This window comes from Vidua macroura, chromosome 4 (assembly GCF_024509145.1).
Source record: "Vidua macroura isolate BioBank_ID:100142 chromosome 4, ASM2450914v1, whole genome shotgun sequence".
NCBI lineage: Eukaryota > Metazoa > Chordata > Aves > Passeriformes > Viduidae > Vidua > Vidua macroura.
In genome coordinates, this window is record NC_071574.1 from 16,441,049 (window position 1) to 16,460,156 (window position 19,108).

A 19,108-nucleotide genomic window follows, 5' to 3' on the forward strand; every position below is an offset into this window, starting at 1 on the left:
TGAAGTCTTGACTTCAAATTGTAACAGCTGACATTCAAAAAAGGATTTTGTCTCAGACTGTGACATTTAAATGTATACAGAATACTAAGAACATGCTTAAAGCCTCAGAGTCATTGAGCCAGCCATATGCTTGGTTGAAGAACAGCCTTAATCAAAGGCATTACAAAGTTTATACTAATGTAACAGTAATTCCTTAAAAAAAAACATTACTGAAGAGGCAGCATATGGTGCTCTCACTGAATTTAGTGCTAACTGAACCTGCTTATTGAGAATACTTGAGAAATCTTTATTTCCTCAGGAATATCACTTTCTTTTCTCATGCTTAAGCAACATGTGTCCTCTGATCACTGTGGACCAAAACATACCTCTATGTTGTGCAGGTATGGGAAAAGTGCAGGTATGGAAAAAGAGAGCTACTCAGAAGGAAGCTCTGGGCCCATCTGGTTGGATGATGTGATCTGCTCTGGGAAGGAGACAAACCTTCTGCAGTGCTCCCGGCGGGAGTGGGGGAAGCATGACTGCGACCATCAGGAGGATGTCAGACTTATCTGCCATCCAGAAAACGACAGCCACAAGCGCTCACTTGGTAAGGAAGATCTTTGCTAAAGTCACAGTATGAGTATTGCTGTGGATACAGATCCAACCAAAGTACAGGATACTTAAGGGTTCTCAAAATCCTGGTATTTGTCAGATGGGTGCAAGGAAAGAACAGGAAGGGAAAAAAACTAACTTTTCTCCTAAAGATCACAGGAAGTAATCAAGTTTTGTTTAGAATGTAAGCCTCCAGAACATTAAAGCTCAACCCAGATTTGCAAGGTAACAAAGTCACATTCCAGAGATGTTGTTGTCTCAGTCTCCCGTAGATTTTGAACGTATTCAGCACTTCCTGATGGTGTACTTAATTTTACTTGGCACTTCTCTACCTTCAAGTAATGCTTGGTGTCAAATGCTGGAGACATACCTCAGCACTGAGGAATACAAATCAATAGTACATCCTCCTATGGCTTTGCACTCAGACAATCCAAAACAAGGGATATGGAGAAGATGGGAAGTTCAAAGATAGCAAGAAAGTAGGGTGAGAAGCATGAAATTATTTCTGTGTTACTATTGCCTATCATTTATATTGGGTCTAGGTGAATGGGCCCCACTCACTGACCAGGACAGAATGAAACTACACACCCAGATAAGAGTTAGTTCCAATGTCAAAGACCTACAAACTTGTATGAAAATAAAGAGAATAAAAAGACTTATAAGAAATGATAGAAAAATACCAATGACACAGTGATAAAAATATAAACAAAATAATATAGAAACAAATATAAACAAATAAATGTCAAAGATGCCTAAATCCACATGCAGAAAATTAAACAATAATTCTGGCTATGAGATATGTGCAGTAGAAACTACAGGGGAACAATGGGTTGCACAGCGATTCTGAAAAAGTTTCATTTTTACAATTTGCTACATGAAGTGTGTAGCTTGTCAGTATGTAGTCTTTTATAAAATTGCTGCCAATGCCGTTTCGCTTAGCCAAGAATATTTCAGTTGAATTTGAAACTGGTATTATATGCCTGTTTCCTTGAAATCACAGTCTGAAGGTTTATCCCACAAACTACAACATGGTTTTATTGCACAATGTTGCTACTTGTTATATCATTCAGCACTTCCTTCCACATGTACTTTTTGAGTCTCTCAGTCTTTACAGGCTTATTCTATATAGCCCTCTCACCATCCAATGAATGTTTTGTGTTGCAGTACATATATCAAATCCTATTTGTTAGAAAGAATTCCCTCAAAGCAAAAATAACAAGAATTCAATTCATGACTGTTGTCTTTCCAGATGCAAACCATCTGTGCCACTTTGCTCAAATTTCTATAAAATATCTCTGCTGAAGGAGTCTGGTTCAGTTAAATACATCCATATGGTTACATTCTCACATCCCCACTACCAGAATGCTATATTAATTTTGTGCTCATAAATATATATATATGTTTTCTAAACCACAAGAAAATGAGACAACAATAAAATATTACTTCAAAATAAATAAATAACAATAAAATATTAGTAGTATTCTGTGCCTCTATTTGGTTAATAGAACTATAATTCTCACCTAAGTTGTATTCTTCCAGAACATATCAGTTCAACAAGAAAATAAGACAGTTTATCTGACATTTCCTAGGAGATTTCTGATTGGAAAGTGGACAAAGTGTTGTTACCATTTACTTCTCAGCATTTGAAAAAGCATTTTTTTCCCATAAGGATAAATTCAGTGGAAAACAAAAAAGAAATTAGTAGATGATAGGACTTAAGGAAACACAGAAATTACAGAGCACTAAAAAGGAGATAGGATATACTACAATAATGACATTTGTTCAGTAAGATCATGACAGCATAAGTTAACAGAATGTTGGTGAAGTTAATCCTTGTAACTGTCCAGACAGTTTGAACGCCAGCATAAACAATATGCTATAAATTACATCGGAAGCAAACATACTTGGATTTTATCTTCAAATATTTTCCCATTAATGTAATGCCTTAGGCCAGATTTAACTAGATTTAACAGATTTAACCCTGACCAGATTCATGTTTGGTATACAGAAGTTATGCATACCCTAAACTAATCTGAATTAAATATCAAGTGCAGCTATCTCAAAATACTGCTTTTAGAGTGCAATTAAGTAATTCCTCATCCTCACATATTTAGAAAAGATTAGGAACAGGTTAGAAGAATGAGGAAGAGTCTTTTCCATTATTCTAAAAAGCAACTCTCATGAGTATATTAAAGATTATAAAGTATGCTATACAAAAAGATTGAGAAGGTGATTCTCCCTTGACCATTACAAAGAGGCCACAGAGGAATTCATAACTGTTTTAAGGGTATTTGCATTGCTTGCGGGCTATAGAGGAATTTTAGAGTAAGTAAGAATTAATTATGTACTTTGCCTAATGAGTCAAAACTTAACTAGAGGCTAAGCACTGCAGAAACCATGATCAACTAAGTCTGACTAATCCACATAAGTGAAATTTCATATTATGAATGTATGTGAATAAACAATCAATTTAAATTGCTAGAAAAAGAATCTAGAATAACATGCTGCAGAACAATGTGTATAATGATAAGGAATAGTTGAAGTTCAACACAATGCTGCGGTATTTTTGCTGAGACAGTGGTTAGGAGGAGCAGCAGCAACCAGTTTGAGAATGGATTTACAGACTGAGATACAGTTACATTCACCCGTAAAGTTACTGTAAGGAAAACCTGTCCAGCTTGTATGGGTATCTTATCAAAGGCATCTCAGGTGTTTTCTACCATTTGTATAGAATTGCAGTCAATTTCTGAACTATGTCACATATTGGCTTGGAATGAAGGAATCAGCTGAAGAGTAAAGTACAGTAGTACTTAGTATTTGTCTTGTAATTTGTACAAACTGCTTCATTTTGCCAGCCAGGATGAATATGACTACTTTAACCACTGATATTCGGCTTGTTGAATGTAAATATCAGTTGTACTAAATATAATGAAAATAACTAAAAGTACCAGTTCTTGCTTCTGTTGCTGTGAGCTGACAGCAGTAATTTATTCCCAGGTCCTCCCATCAGGCTGATGGATGGTGAGAATAAGAAGGAAGGACGTGTGGAGATTTTTATCAATGGCCAGTGGGGCACAATTTGTGATGATGGATGGTCTGATAAGGATGCAGCTGTAGTCTGCCGACAGCTTGGCTACAAGTAAGAAAACTCATTAAGCTGTTTGTCAAGTTATGTTGTCTGTATCTAAAAATCTTAAGTTTCTGCAACCAAATACCACAAACATGTCTAATAAGATAATGTATGTCTTTTAAAACTTGTCAGTTTGGCATTCATGTAGAAAAATGTATTCCTACTATTTGTATGAAAATGAGTAAGGCTATGTCTTCAAAAAGAATGTTCATTAAGTAGCATAACTGGGAATGGGAATGTCAGTATTCAAAAGTGTGTCAGCCTGACTGGCAACAGAAATGCAAGTTAGTGCAAGTTATTAAATATTTTTCATTAGAAGTTAAACATTTCAAATTATTAAATCTATTAAATAAATACAAAATTTAGTTGTCATATTCGTTTCAAAAACAGGTCAGTGTCCACAGTCACGAAGCGTGGAAATGATGACTGCAGATTCAGATGCAGGCACACCAGCTACTGAATTCCTAATTTAATGGAGTTTTTCCTTCATTTACTGATCTGGCTAGATTTGATGTAGCTCAAAGATCTGATGAAACTGTTACACAAGGGATTATGGCTTCAGTCTGCATGACAGTAATTTCAATAAGCTTCATTTAATACAGGGATAGACCTGACAGAACAAACCCACCCTCTAATTAAAACCACTGCAACATATGTGTCACTTTTGAAAGAAATCACTTAATCAGGCTTACACCACTCATCAGCATTTTTCTTCTGGATACCCAAGAGCAGCAAAAAGATAACAACTACAGGGCAGATATATAAATAGCAGTACTAATAAGACTTGAAAAATACCCAGAATAGTAATGAAATACAACAGGAAATTAGTGAAATGCCTTCTCAGAGTGTATCTATAAACAAATTTGAGCTGAAGAAATACATATCATATTAACTGTTTGTTGTATCTAACAATGTGAAGTTTGTCCAACCAATATCATCACACTGTGTCTGAACACACAAGATATACCTTGTAAAAACTCCCTGGTATTCATTTAGTAAAAGCCTGTTTAAAAGCAGTACTCCAATATGGCTTCAAAATGGCAAAACTTGACTTACAAATCAATATATCACTCTTACAAGTTACCTAACTATTTAATTCTAGCATAGGTGTCCATCTATCTTAATCCACTCGATTTCCTCATTAACAATATCATGAATAATAATAATAACAATACTTCATCTGAAAAGCTCAGCATTGTTATTGTGCATGGCCTTTGGTGTGGGAAAACTGAGAGGAAAAGACCTGAAGCCACTTCTCTCCAGGGATAGATATGAATAGACAAAAAGGTTGTTTCTCTGAGGGTCATCAGTGCATAAATAGCTGGCTTGGAAAGCAGCAATTAAGGGACACATGTTTGTTAGGGGTGCACTAAAGCCAATTGTAAGGGCACATTCCAGCATGTAACAAATACATAGATTTGTACAACATTTGTATCTTCAGAGATTTCTCAATTATATGAAATAATTTCATCCATTTAGCTGCACTCCTTGCTCAAGAACACCACGATTTTTTACAGTTGTTTCCTGAGATGTTCTTCAGTGGGGGTTGGTTTGGGTTTTCTCTGGTGCTGTTGGTTGCTTGGTTAGCTGGGTCTGAAAAGCTTTCATTCCCATTATCAACAAACTGAGAGACTACTGATGCTCAGTAAGAGATAGATTGTTTTCATACAAAGGTAGGAAGAAAGAGGTAGTGCCCTTATTAAGTAACTGATAAGATTCGGAGAGAGAGAATTCTGTACTAAACTGCAATAAATACTTCTCTGGGGAAGGATAAGAATACTGTGGTTGGTGATTGACAACAAAGTAGTTTTCAATATCCTGAAGAACTTTAGAACAATGTCCTAAAGCAGAAACTTTGTTATTTGACAGAGATACCAAAACCAGGTAAGAATTTACAATGAGTGCCTGTACTGTGTCACTGTGTTGTAACAGCAAACATGGACACATGAGCAGCCCAGAGGTATCAGAGTTGGACTTATTTTTTTGTAGTTATCTGTAATCAGAGTATCCCTCACAAAAGAAAAACATTTGGAGCAAGAGTCAAACTATTTGGGACTGACAAGTCAAATAATAGTAAACTCATTAGGCAGAGATTGTCCTATACTGGTTCCAAAGGCAGTTATGGCTTTGGATTATCTAGCAAATATCTCCTAACCATGGTAATTGAAAGTATGTAAGGCCTTGTGGTATCGTCTCTCACATAGCATTTCATGAGCTTCTCTTTCCTAGCTTTTTATAATTTCTGTATTCTAACCAATGTTCCTTACTTGGAAATCCTGACCACCTACTCTTCAGTACATAGTAAAAAAATCCGCACAGGCAAAGCTATCCAGGTGCAGAAGTTTCAAAAGGGAGAAAGCTCCTGTGTTACTTTCATGTTTCAGTTAGATGGATGTGGCAATTGAGAGCTGGTTCAGTTTGAGCCAGCCACACTTCTACTGTGACGAAGTTTTGAAAATGGTTTGACAAATCAGGATTCCTCCCCAACAGACCAAACCCAGCTCAGGAAGGGATGTAAACTCTTCATGCCATTCTCACCTACCTTCCCCAACACTGCAGGTATTAAAGAGCTACAAAAAGAGCTGTAATGGGAGAGAAATACTTTCTTGCCGAATACATTTTCATAGTCAAATTCTCTTTCTCTGCTACAGCATTTCATCACATCTGCAGTTACAGTTCTGTATGCACAGAAGCAGTACTTAAACAATATACAATTATAAAATATCCTTTAAAAGGAAAATCTGTATTTTAATTTTATGGAATTCCATATATCCTTATCCCAGTAAAATGTCAGTAAATTGCTCTTAACCAATAGGTAAACTTGTACTTCAGGCACACTTAGAGGTGTCTGTGGCTTCCCGCCGCACTTCTCTGTATAGCCAGTTGGGTGGTCTCTCACTCATAATTCCTTCTGCCTGTTAAACCATATACAACAAAACATCTATTTATAAATTAAGACGATTACTGTAAGTAATTAACAGTAATACTCTATCACAGGAGCTGTCAAGTGATACGTTTAAATGCTACACAAGCACCAAATACTGGGTTCCTCCCAAGAACAGGGGAGTGTAGACACTGAACTGGTCTCCAGTCACATGACATTTTTAGACCTCAAATATGAAGTGTCCTGTAAAAGATAACATGATAATAAAATATTTTAATAACTACTAACAACTGATGGGTTTGTACATCATCGCTCCTACTGCACCGCAAGTATTTAACTGGCCAGTCTTTCTGAGGGAATCAGACCTGAACAAATTATTTTTATCTCTCACAGATGCTTGACTTTATATGAGGATTAAAGAGATTATGAAAAAGCTTTCACATATTTTGTTTTATGACAAAATGTAATGCTGATATAATGTAAAATACTTTGCACACTGCCTTCTAATCAGATACACAAAAGCAGTTTTTAAACATCAATGAAATGTAGCAATTTTGTCACAATTTTATTTTTTCTACATACCAGAATAAGAGAGGTGGTGAGAAGGTGCTTGTTATCAAGTGAAACAGTGACAGGGTTTTGGAATGAAACCTCAATGTCTTTGACTGCTCACTTGGAAATTTGAGTAAAATGTAGAAAAATGGCTCAAAATGTTTAATAATAAAAAATATGCTCTGTTTGCAGAGGTCCAGCTAGAGCAAGGACAATGGCCTATTTTGGTGAGGGCAAAGGCCCGATCCATGTGGATAATGTCAAGTGTACAGGAAATGAGAGATCCTTGGCAGACTGCATTAAGCAGGACATTGGGACGCACAACTGCCGGCACAGCGAGGATGCGGGGGTCATCTGTGACCATCTAAGCAAGAAAGTCCCTGGGAACAGTAATAAAGGTGAGGCCCCTGTCATGAGGGGCAGACCAACAGGTCCAGGTGAGCAAGTGTCATGGTAAGAAGAGACAGACTTAACCATCTCACCTCACAGAGGAAACAGTTTTATCAAAAACAATTATAGAACAAAAGGGGTGTGAATCCTCTCTGCTGACACTGTATGAGCTTATTCTTTGCAGCTGCACAAAGGAAGCACCAAGACTACTCAATCAATACAGGGTATTTGTTGCCATGGTTTAAAGCAGCCACGTTCATTAAGCTGCTTGAGGGACATGATGCAAAAACCTAAACAGCTCCTTTCAGCTTTTCAAGGTATAGGTTATCCTCAGATAAGGACTGGGACCTGTGTGGTTGGCCAAGGTCTGCTTCCACTTACAGGAAGTAAGGAAGAGCCCTATAAAATCCTACATGTAAGAAACAAATGCATAAATGACTCTGATCACAGTCAAAAGAACTCAACTACAAAGCATTTCTTGAACGAATTCACTGTATTTTCCTCAGTCAAAAGATCTCACCTCTAAAGAATTTCTATTTTCCCCAATCAAAATTTGCCTGTTAAAAACTACCATGAAACAGAGTTTTTTTTAAAAGTTACCTCTCATTGAATATTGGCCACTTTTCATGTTGAGTTTAACGCTCTCTACATCTCCCTTTCTGGTTTAGATTCTCTTGCTTCTGTTTGTGGGCTGAGGTTACTCCATCGTCGACAAAAACGAATAATTGGTGGGAGAAATTCTTTACGGTAAATAATTGGTAAAGACAAATAATTTTGAATATAAGGCTTCTAAGACATGTATTTGCCAGAACTGGTTTGCCAATTTTACAGTTTTATTGTAGGCTTGTTGTTTGTTTTTCTTTTGACTTGTCATGATGTAGGAATAGAAATATACAAAAAGCAAATTTGGCAGGAAATGAGAAAGTATTAATTGCTAAGTACTTGCAGCATTAGTTGAAAATCTGTAGATGCTTGAACGGGTTAAATTTTTAACTTACAAAATAGCTATTTTACTTTTATCAGAGGATATCTTGATATCAGGACGTGAGCTATAAAAACAAAGCTATGAATGTAGTACAAGGTTTTAAATGCCACCTACACAAAAAAAAAAAAAAAGAGGCCTGGGTATGATTCATTGCCTAAGACCTTATTTTCTTTCATAAAATAAGCCTTGATGATGACTCAGCTAAAAAAACAGGAGGCACTGACTTTACTTTTTTAACAGTTGTGACTAATCACACACACAAAAAAAATTCACACAATCTTACAAAAGGCATTGTAAAAAATACACTAACAGCATCATTACATGGCACTGTGCAACCTGTTTCAGGGTACATACACAGCACTGATCAATCCATTTCTAAGAAGACACTGCCCAAGTGGGAGAGCTTCAAAGAACAGTAATAAGAGGGAGCCCAGAAAAATATTTATCATAGCCAGATAAAGTAAAGTAGGATGATTTACCTTAGTAAAGAGACAAATGAGATAACAGATAATGCATAGCACAGGAAGAGACTAAGAATTCTTTCCTCAGAATATGAGTTCTAAGGACACTTGTTGAAATGCAATGGTGACAAATAATGTATTGCACAATTCAGTCAGAGCAAGGAAGGTGGTCTTACCATAATTCAGTCCAGGGATGTTAGATGAAGCAAAAAGGTGATAAAAATCCAACAGTGCATGAAGAAATGCTTCAAAAGCAAGAAAGGGAGCATATGTATGTATCAGAAAAGGACTCAATGTCACAAGAAGTCATTAAGACAAGGAACTTGAGGAAATTTGAAAATAACTGGCTACTTAAATATGTACCAGCAAATCCAAAGCTGTCTGAATCACCTCATTTTAGAAAAATATATTAAATCCTATCTTTCAAAATGGAGAAGTGTCTAAATTGTTTTATTCTTTATGGGAAGTAAAAACATTTGGCACGGGTAACTCTGAGATGCTGGACTAGATGGCCCCTGGCAACTCTTGTTGTCCAGCACACCCATTCAAGTTGACAGTACTCAGAAAACACTCAGACTACCTGTTGCATACTCTTGGATGCTGCTGTTGCTTACAGGTGCATCCCTTTCCCTTACCCTTCTCTGACTCCTAATGTATTAAACCAGCAAAAAAGAATCCATCCTGTATTCATATGTATGCAAATATGGCCAGATCTACAATAAAAAACAGATAACCACAGGCTGAAAAAAGGTGCTCCTCTGTACTTGAGACTTCTACAGTTGCTTTATACTTCTTGTATTGCCACTTTCCTTTCTCATGAAGACAGGGATGGATGCTGGGTTCAGCTTTTCAAGAAATTCCCCTTTCCCCTCTCCAGCTGACAGGAAATTTCTGGTTTGTTGACTTGGACAGTATTTGGCGAGGAACCCACAGAATGTATTTTTGGCTCAATGAATGCAATCTGAGAAGATAAAATTCAAATAGCTGACTGTGGGAGGAAGCACTTAAGAGTGCTGGATGTCCAAATTCTCTGTAAAGTAATGTGGACCATTTTTAAATGGAATTCTGAATGTTGCCTGGATTTAAAATATTCACCACCCTTAATAAACAGCAGATTTTGTAAGTAAGCTGTGTCAGTCAAAGAAAGCCAACCTGATGCATATTGCAGGTAACCTGAGCTCCCCACTGCTGTACGCTGAACACCTTGTGTCACTCCTGCAGGGGCAGCTGGCCGTGGCAGGTGGCACTGCGGCTGAAATCCTCTCATGGTGACGGAAGACTCCTGTGTGGTGCTACTCTCATCAGCAGCTGTTGGGTCCTCACTGCTGCACACTGCTTTAAAAGGTGGGTCTCTCTTCAACAGTGCACTGTGTTTTAATCTGTTTTGTTGTTCTGGGCATATGCAAAACCATTACAGTTCAAGCCCATGGAAAACTGTTCCAAGAGTTGGCCTTTGGTTTTAAAAACCCCTACCAACTCAACCTCCTTTCCCTCAAAAAAACAAAATACCCTAATGCATTGAAATTATTTGGGTGTTATCTTTCATGTGATTTATATTCACCACTTCAGCATTTTAATGAAAAAATATAGACAACACTTCGGACATTTTAACTTCCTATTCCAAAAAAACGCAGCTTTTGGCTTTTAGATTATAGTGAAGACAACCGAGCAGACACCAAATATAGGGACTGGAATATTTTAGATTAAATTTGGTAACAACAGATCTTGACAGTGATAGACCTTTTTACTGTATCACAGCAGTGACTGTGATACAGACACAGTAGTGCAGGACTTCGCTACTGATGAAGTTACTGAAGTATAAAAGCATCAACTTGCACAATAAGGAAGCTAATCTTGTAATTAGTGATTATTTCATTGGAGTAGGGTGGCAAAAAAACATAGAGGAGTACTACAATTTTGAGAGTATTTGCTCAAGTGAGCTGCAAATGTTTCAAATTTTGATTTTGAGCCTTTCTTTTTGCACACTAGTAACTAAAATGAAGAGTCAGATACACTTTTACTCAAATACAGTGTGTATTACCTTTGCAGTGCACCAGATGCACATCTTTTCTTGTGTCCTGAAATCACAAAGGACTTTCCCTGGTAATATTTTAAGCTGAAATAGTCAAAGTTAGTAAAATTTCCTGCTATTTCAACTGATGCCCTAGGTACATCTGTAGAACTATGGAAGCTCTTTAGTTGCTTTCATCAAAATTATTAGACAATGGCTTCCTATTTCCCTGTTCATTATCTCTGCAGTGATTGTCAAGGATGCTGCCTGAGGGTCTTGAGAAAGCCTTTGATTACAGGCTTGAAAACTGAATGTGGTGCCAAGGATTGCCAATTTTGGATACTCTGCTGAGCACCCACAGGATAGGGCAGCAGCATGGCTGGAGAAAAGTACACTGCGGTACTTCCAGATTGGTATTTCCAGAGGGGCTATCATAAGCTACCCTGAAACTGTTACCTGTGGTCTCAGGGACCAAAGTATTGTTTTGTCCCAGAAGTTATGTTTAAACTGCAATTAGACCTAAGCATGCAGCTCCAACACCCTGTGGATGCACTACTGTTCACTGTAAATGAGGGAAGCCTTTAGCTCTAAGCTGGCTTTGGACAGGCTGGGCTGAACTTCCAAATGATCTCACAGTGATTTTCAGGGATAGGTTTCCAAGAGCTATCTATAGATCAAGTGCCTTCTTCACATATTTTCTGCAGATGGACAAGAGAAAAGCCAGTATACCATTTCTCATATCCTGGAAATTGGAACATCAGTGTGGGCTCATCTATACTAGGAATAAAAATTAAACATAATTTTATGCATTATTATTAGAATTGCTCACCAGTACTACAGTAGAATTATTGGTTTCTATACTTTGGCAGATATGTTATTTAAGATAAAATGTTTGAAGCTATTTTTTGTTTTATAACTCATCCTCTTCTTGAGTTATTCCAACAGCTATAGTGAAATTGGAAGGTCTATACACATTAAAAAAATAACTGGATAATTAGAAACATGAGGCATAGGAAAAACCCCTTAATGTATCCTATATAAAAGGTCATCTTTGGATGAAGGGATGTTTGTTCATAGCCTGCAGCTCTCTCTCCATGAAGCCTAGAAGTGAATTTTTGCTCATGGAATACTTGAATGATTAGACCAAGAAACTTTAAAGGCAGCCAGGAATTCAACTCACAATTAGAAGAAATATTCAGTGGTACAGTTATATATTGTGCAGAAAACTATAATGCTTCTGCTTTGTCTGCTGCTCCTCAAGCAGGCTTTAACAAGCAATGGAGACCAGAACATTGCCGGATGGTATAAAAAGAACAGGCACAGGTTGAAAGGTGATGGGCCACTGTGGGCCACTGTGGGTGGCCCATCTATTATCTCCAAACATATTAGAAATTTCCTGTTGAAGGCTGTCCTTTTCCTATTACGGAAAGGGAGAAATAAAAGGAAAAATATTTCTGTTAGCTTAGCCATATTTTAAAATAAATACATGCACCCAACAGTACTCCCTTGTTTGCATTTTGCCTGGGAAGGGCTGTATGTAATACAAAAATCTTCAAAGACATGCACAAAAAATTGTTATTTCAGCCACAGTAGTAATCTCTAATGTATTTACCATTTAATCCACAATGTGAAAGAAACTGGGGTTATATCAGATGCAAAACAAGCCTAAGATTTACAGGCCTCCTGTCAGTTTGACAGTAGGTGCTTGTGATGCACAAATGCTTTTGTTATCCTTATTATAACTTCAGTTGATGTAACAGTTTTTTATTAAGTTACCTAAGCCTCTAAAGTTCCTCAACCAACCCACAAAGCAGGCCTGAACACTGTTTTCATTCCAGTAATTATTTGGAGCATCACAGTGATGACAGTACTCAGGTTGTTGTTGCAATTACTGGCAGTTTGTATTACCCTTCCTAAATAAATTTATAATGCACACCTTGTACATTTGAAGTGCCAGTCATGGCAAATGGCCATAAGAAAATTGCCTGTGAAAATATTCAAAAAGAACAGGACACAACCTGAAACCTCAGAAGAAGGTTTTTGTATTCTTTAGGACACACTGAAATGTCAGTTTAAACATTTAAGAAAGCATTTTTGCTCTTTAAAATAATATTTAGTTAGTTATGTGAACAATAGAGAAATTGATGAACTCTGTTAGCATGCTCAGAATGTGACTTTGCCTGAGCCAGTCCTGTTCGTTTTCACCTCCATCTCAGGTATGGCAACAACACTCGCAACTACGTAGTGCGGGTTGGAGACTATCACACACTGGTGCTGGAGGAGTACGAGGAGGAAATTGGAGTCCAGGAGATTGTGGTGCACAAGGACTACAGGCCTGACAGCAGCGACTACGACATTGCCTTGGTGAGGCTGCAGGGGCCCGAGGAACAGTGTGCAAGGTTCAGCACCCACGTTCTACCTGCCTGCTTGCCACTGAGAAGGGAGCGACCACAGAAAACTGCTCCCAACTGTTTTATCACTGGATGGGGTGACACAGGTATAATAATTTCCATGCACCAATCCAATTATCTGAGGCTGCTTTAAAAAATCCTCAAATAATTAAAATAAGAAAATGCTCAAAATGAAAGTATTTTACTCTTTTTTAACATAAGTGAATATTTTCTCTCCTGATCCTTAACCAGGAATGACAGTATTTTGTTTACTGATTATAACTGGTATTTGCATCCAAGCGGTGATTAACCACGCCACTCTAAATCACAGACCTTGTCAGTCAAGTGGCCTCATTAAGAATTACAAGCAGGAATAAAAAGCTTATTTGTTGCTAGGCCCACCCTGCACAGCAGCTTATCACCCCCTGCCTCAGTACATAACTAACAGCTCTAACACATTTAAGGTTTCAAAGGTAAGGACCATGAGTATTTTAATTTTAAAAAGATTTTTGAAATTACAATACTTCAATAGAAAAATGGATGGAAAATATGCACAAAATAGAATTTCAAATAACATTTTAGTGTTCCCTGTTACCACTAACATTTTCAACCAGCTTTGATTTAAATAACAGAACATCTTGCCAAAATTTACAAGAGCCTCAACACAATCTGCACTCCAGGCTTCTACTTGCTTTTTTTGGTCAGTACAAGATTCTTTCTCTTCAAAGGTCTTTGTCCTTTAAATGTTTCACAAATTAATAACCATGTTTTACTTTTATGTTTTTGTGGTGCTGAGTACAGTGCAAGACAGCAACCACACTTGAGCCTTTGTTCCAGTGACTCACTAACTGCCAAGGAGACAAGGCATGGCCAAGTATCTGCCCCTCCTCTTTACACGCACTAAGCTGTGTGCACAGATGTCAGGGTCACTGTACTACAATAAATGAGAGAGATGTGTAGGGTGGGGTTTTTGCTAAAAACAATTGTTAATTCATTGCTAGCTCTGTCTAGCCTTTTTACATAATTCACTGAAAGTCCTGCAATACTGTTAGCTTAGGACATCTATTTTAGGAAACATTAACCACTGCAGTAATTGGCTTCAATTTATGGTAAGAAATTACATAATTGCAGTACTTCAGCTGACATTTTGCACTTACTATATGAATCATAATTGCTTCACAAGTTAAAAAATTTTACTTAAAAAAAGGCAAAACCAACACTGGCTTTCATTTCCCATGCTTTCAACTGAAAGAGGTGTAAGCTATGGAAAAAAATAGACAGATCCATTTGAACGCTCTACTTGGAAGCCACCAGAAGATGCAGCACCAGTTCACTAGATTTGAACTGGTGACATAGAAATAAAGGATTTCTACTGCTTTACTCTCAGCTGCTCAAGACTCCCAAAAATTGCTTCCACATAGAGGTATTAAAGTCTACGTTCTTCTGTAGAAGACACAAAGTACTTGGAATAAACCGAACTCCAGCCGTGGAAAGATCCAGAGAACACATGCAGAAAACCTACTTTTTTTAAAAAGCATCTACATTTTACATTTACAATATCTACTGTATTTTAGTATTATACTTAATGCAGAGATTTTTTTCAATAGTCTTGCTTCCAGTAATTTTATGTAATGACAAAGCAGTGAGAAGACCCGAGAGCAAAAATTGGATTAAATCACATCTATGTTTCCAAGACTGACCATTGTAATGAGACAATAATTTGGATCTCCTTTTTAGGATGGGCTTATTCAAGAACACTGCAACAGGCTGCCATCCCCTTACTTCCCAAGAGGGTGTGTGAAGAACGCTACAAAAGGAGATTCACAGGAAGAATGCTCTGTGCTGGAAACGTGCAGGAACAGAAACGAGTTGACAGCTGTCAAGGAGACAGCGGTGGACCACTGATGTGTGAACGCCCAGGGGAAAGCTGGGTCGTGTATGGTGTGACTTCCTGGGGCTACGGCTGTGGGGTCAAAGATTCCCCAGGTGTCTACACAAAAGTATCATCTTTCGTACCCTGGATTAAAAGTGTGACCAAACTATGAATGCCCATAATGAAAACCAAACTTTGAGGCAGGACAACTTGAACAGCACATGCAGCACACAGCTGGGGCCCACAGTGGGTGGAAACAGATCTTTTCCTGATTCATGTGTTTTTGTTTTCATTAAATCCAAGCTGTATACACTCAAGCCTTCCAGTTAGGGATTAATCCTCCCTGTTCCCGAAGTTCAAATATTGCAAGAACAAGTTACCAAGGGGAAAAGTGATAGCCAGCTAGAGTAATACGGGAGCCAGACAGCTGGAGACTTTGCCCACAAGACTGTAGCTCCAAGCTATTTATGCTCCAAGCTTCTCTACAATTAATTACAGATCTCAATTAATCTTTAGTCTAGCTTATTTAGTCTATTATTCCCATGATTTTACACTCAGCCCCCTAAATCTGACTCATGTAGGTTCTGAATCCATTAGTAGCCTGATTCTTGATAAGTAATTCTGAGTATGCATTAAATGCAGGAAGGAAAACAATGGTCAATAATCACATCCCCAGCAAATTGGCAAAATGTTCTCACAGGTTAGTGTGCCTAAAGTACATTCCCAAGTAAAACAGCCAGCACAGTGACAGTTTCCCCAAAACATCCTGTACAGCTGCAAGAGTAACCATTTATTTACTTCACTGAAGTAGCATTTGTCCCATTTCTGAAATTTGCAATTTTGAGTATATACAGCATTTTGGAGATGATTCACTTTTTCTATTTACCACTAGTTGTCAGTACAGTATCAGACTAACCAACATCCCTATCCTTTCATTGCTGGGCTTTGCTCAAGCAGTGCAAAGAACCACAGTCAATCCTACCAAAGTTATACATACAGTGGAGCTGTTGAGCCAAAACTTGTCGGTAAAGGTCTATAAAGTCTTAAACTATGTTTTCTATAAAGTAATATTTAGACAACTCTCTCCTGCTTAGTTGCAACACTGGTTCAGACTGATCTCACAAGATAGCTAAGTTTTCAGTTACTTCTAAAGCACTGACACACCTTGATTTCATTCAATTACGTTTCCAAATACTGTTCCCTGTGCTATGAAATCCCTAACTTTTTATAAAAATGCACTGATAACCAACTTACTGTCCTTTGAGAAAGGGGCACCACACCTACCTAGAACACAGCATATAATCACCACCTTAGTGTAACACTGAAAGGCATCAGTCCGGAAATCACCTGTGAACTGACTCACTGGGGAGGGAGCCACGACAGCTCAGCTCTACAATCCCCATGTATCTATGTATCACGGTAACAACCATGCTCATAAAAACACAATTGAAAGCTATGGGCCATGAAACACTCCAGTGTGACAAGTGTGGCAGATGAATGACACCACATAGTGATTGTGCAAACTGCGACTACCAGTGACCCATTTCCCATTCCCCAAATGGGCCAGGACTGTGTTGTGTGGTGTTTTGTGAAAAAGTGGGGTGCTTGCATTCATGCTGTAAGTGGGCAATCATTCATTTTTGTATTGTTGTGTGTCTCTCTGGTGTTATAACAAATATCCAAGAGTACTCACTTGCATATGAAGTGGCAATGACATTGCTGAAGCCCATGTGATTGAACATTTAGCCCTTAACAACTCTTAAGTTTTCAACGGACATGACTAATTATTGCAATTGGTGCTAAACTAGTACATGAGGTGCTTTAATATATTTCCGTTCTCTGTATTTCCACACTATCTGAAATAGTGTGAAATGTTTTAAAACATCCTAAATCACTGTATTGTGACCACCTACTGTTAGACCAATGCAAAACACCGTGTTAGTCAACTTCAAAGCATTACATTTTTACTTCTATATAGCCCTTAATTACAAGGGAAGTCAGTCTGTCAAAAAGTATCTGCATGTAACATCTGAGTTTTGCTGTACAAAACCCATTGATACTTGTGGTGAAGTAGGTTACAAAGTGCAATATATGCGTTATAAACAGGGGAAGTAATCATCCTTTAATAGTTGCACCACAGAAACAAGATACTTTGAGGGGGAGGGAGAACTAAGCCTGCATACTAAGTGTAGTAAACATTTAGATTTAGTACAGTACTTTATTATTTTTGCTCTTTTAATAGAATGCTTTGTTAGATTTTAAAATGTTGCACTGTTTCCATGCTGAGCATGCCTTTTCAGTTTCTAACATAAAATGAAATTGCCTCCATCTTACGCCATTCTCATTTTTGTTCAGTGAGCCTGATGGTGTACATATATACAATAAAAACTGCCACAATGACTACAATTTCTGTACCTTAATTAATACCGCAGATGTACAAGCAGCTGCTGCAGAACATCAGCTGGGCAAACCTCACATGGGCTGTACCTGAAAAACGGGGTTCTTGAAATCATCAAAGCATATAAACTTAGGGCTATTTTCTCTGAGAGGAAAGTTTGTCTCATTCCTACTGCTTTAACTCAGACCAGTTACGTGGCTGGAAGTTCATCCTACACTTTTAAAGCTGTTTAGTAACTGTGTTAATGGTGGCACAAACCATGAGAACACTTGGCACTTGTTACCAGATAAGATGACCATCCTCAAGAAATGTCATCTCTCCAGGTTCCCCTACACTATAAGGATTTATAGTTAGATACAGCCCTCCTGAACTTCCTAAGTTTCTATTTGCCAGAGAATATACAATACAGAAACATCACAGCAACTGACACACAAAGCCTCCTTAATGTGTATCTTATCTCAACCCCAAGAAACTTCCCAAAATAAAAGGGCCAGTCTGCCTGGCATTTGCCTATTCAAGATAAGCAAGTAACTGCCCTTGCAGAATAGACACGGTAATTTCTACAAGTGCTGAGGTTACTACAGAGGTCCAATGGTTTTGGAGAAAAGGGAACTCACAGTACACACTCCTGATTGTTGGCTAGGAGGCTTGGCAGCCACCACCTTGGAATGCAGAGCAGTAAGCCATATGATAGGGTTCTTAAAAGAAGTGAGTAATCATGCACCACCAGTTAAACAGGTGTGCTATCACTTGTTACAGCGCTGCACAAGAAAACATTCAACTGTACTTCCGCTTGGGCAGAAAAAGTATATGCTTAAAAAAAAAAGGAAAGTTTCCTATCACAGCTCCCTAATCTTCCCACCAAACACAACCACCAGAAGTCATTTCCTCAGATCTAGTCCACACTGCAATTAAGAGTCCACAGTTCTGCTCCATTCACTTCAAGCAGGAATCCTGACCTCAGCTGCCAAACATGCAACAGCAATTACACGGCACGCTGATCATCAGTTCTGGCTTCACAGATTTTGTTTCCCAGTTCTTTCAAACCCTCCCTTTCCCTCTAACTTTTCAGTTTCCAACTATTTGCAACAAATATATTATTATTTGAAAGATACTCCTTAACAGATTTTTCCAGCACAGCTGGTATTCACTAAGACAGTACATTTACTTTTAAGTATTTTGTCTGAGTAGGCAATGATTCACCATCTACTAGATCTCTATCAATTTTCTTAAGTATGGATCCCTCAGCAACTGCAAAAATCAACCTTCTTTAAAGTTGTCATTTCTGCCCTGCAGCACTTACCTCTGATTCAAACCGTACCACTTCTGGAGTGGTTCCCAGACAGTGCATCAGCCATCTGAAACCACAGATTCTGCCCAAAAGGTGTGTCCCCAGAAAAGGCATATTTGGCATGTGTAAGTAATCCTAACAAACATGTACGT

The 19,108-nt window shown here is 38.0% G+C and overlaps 2 protein-coding genes across 4 annotated transcripts in view; one reads left to right on the forward strand and one right to left on the reverse strand.

The window, feature by feature from the left end:
• The window catches only part of PRSS12 (serine protease 12), a 33,256-nt gene extending 15,589 nt beyond the window's left edge, over positions 1–17,667 (forward strand). Inside the window, exons 7-13 of the mRNA XM_053976296.1 lie at positions 381–586; positions 3,589–3,730; positions 7,350–7,555; positions 8,216–8,294; positions 10,215–10,337; positions 13,221–13,501; positions 15,132–17,667. Of these exons, the coding sequence (XP_053832271.1) occupies positions 381–586; positions 3,589–3,730; positions 7,350–7,555; positions 8,216–8,294; positions 10,215–10,337; positions 13,221–13,501; positions 15,132–15,439 (1,345 nt within the window). The 3' untranslated portion in view covers positions 15,440–17,667. The remainder of the gene's footprint in view (positions 1–380; positions 587–3,588; positions 3,731–7,349; positions 7,556–8,215; positions 8,295–10,214; positions 10,338–13,220; positions 13,502–15,131) is intronic.
• The window catches only part of METTL14 (methyltransferase 14, N6-adenosine-methyltransferase subunit), a 68,081-nt gene that overhangs the window by 46,984 nt on the left and 1,989 nt on the right, over positions 1–19,108 (reverse strand). The window lies entirely within an intron of this gene.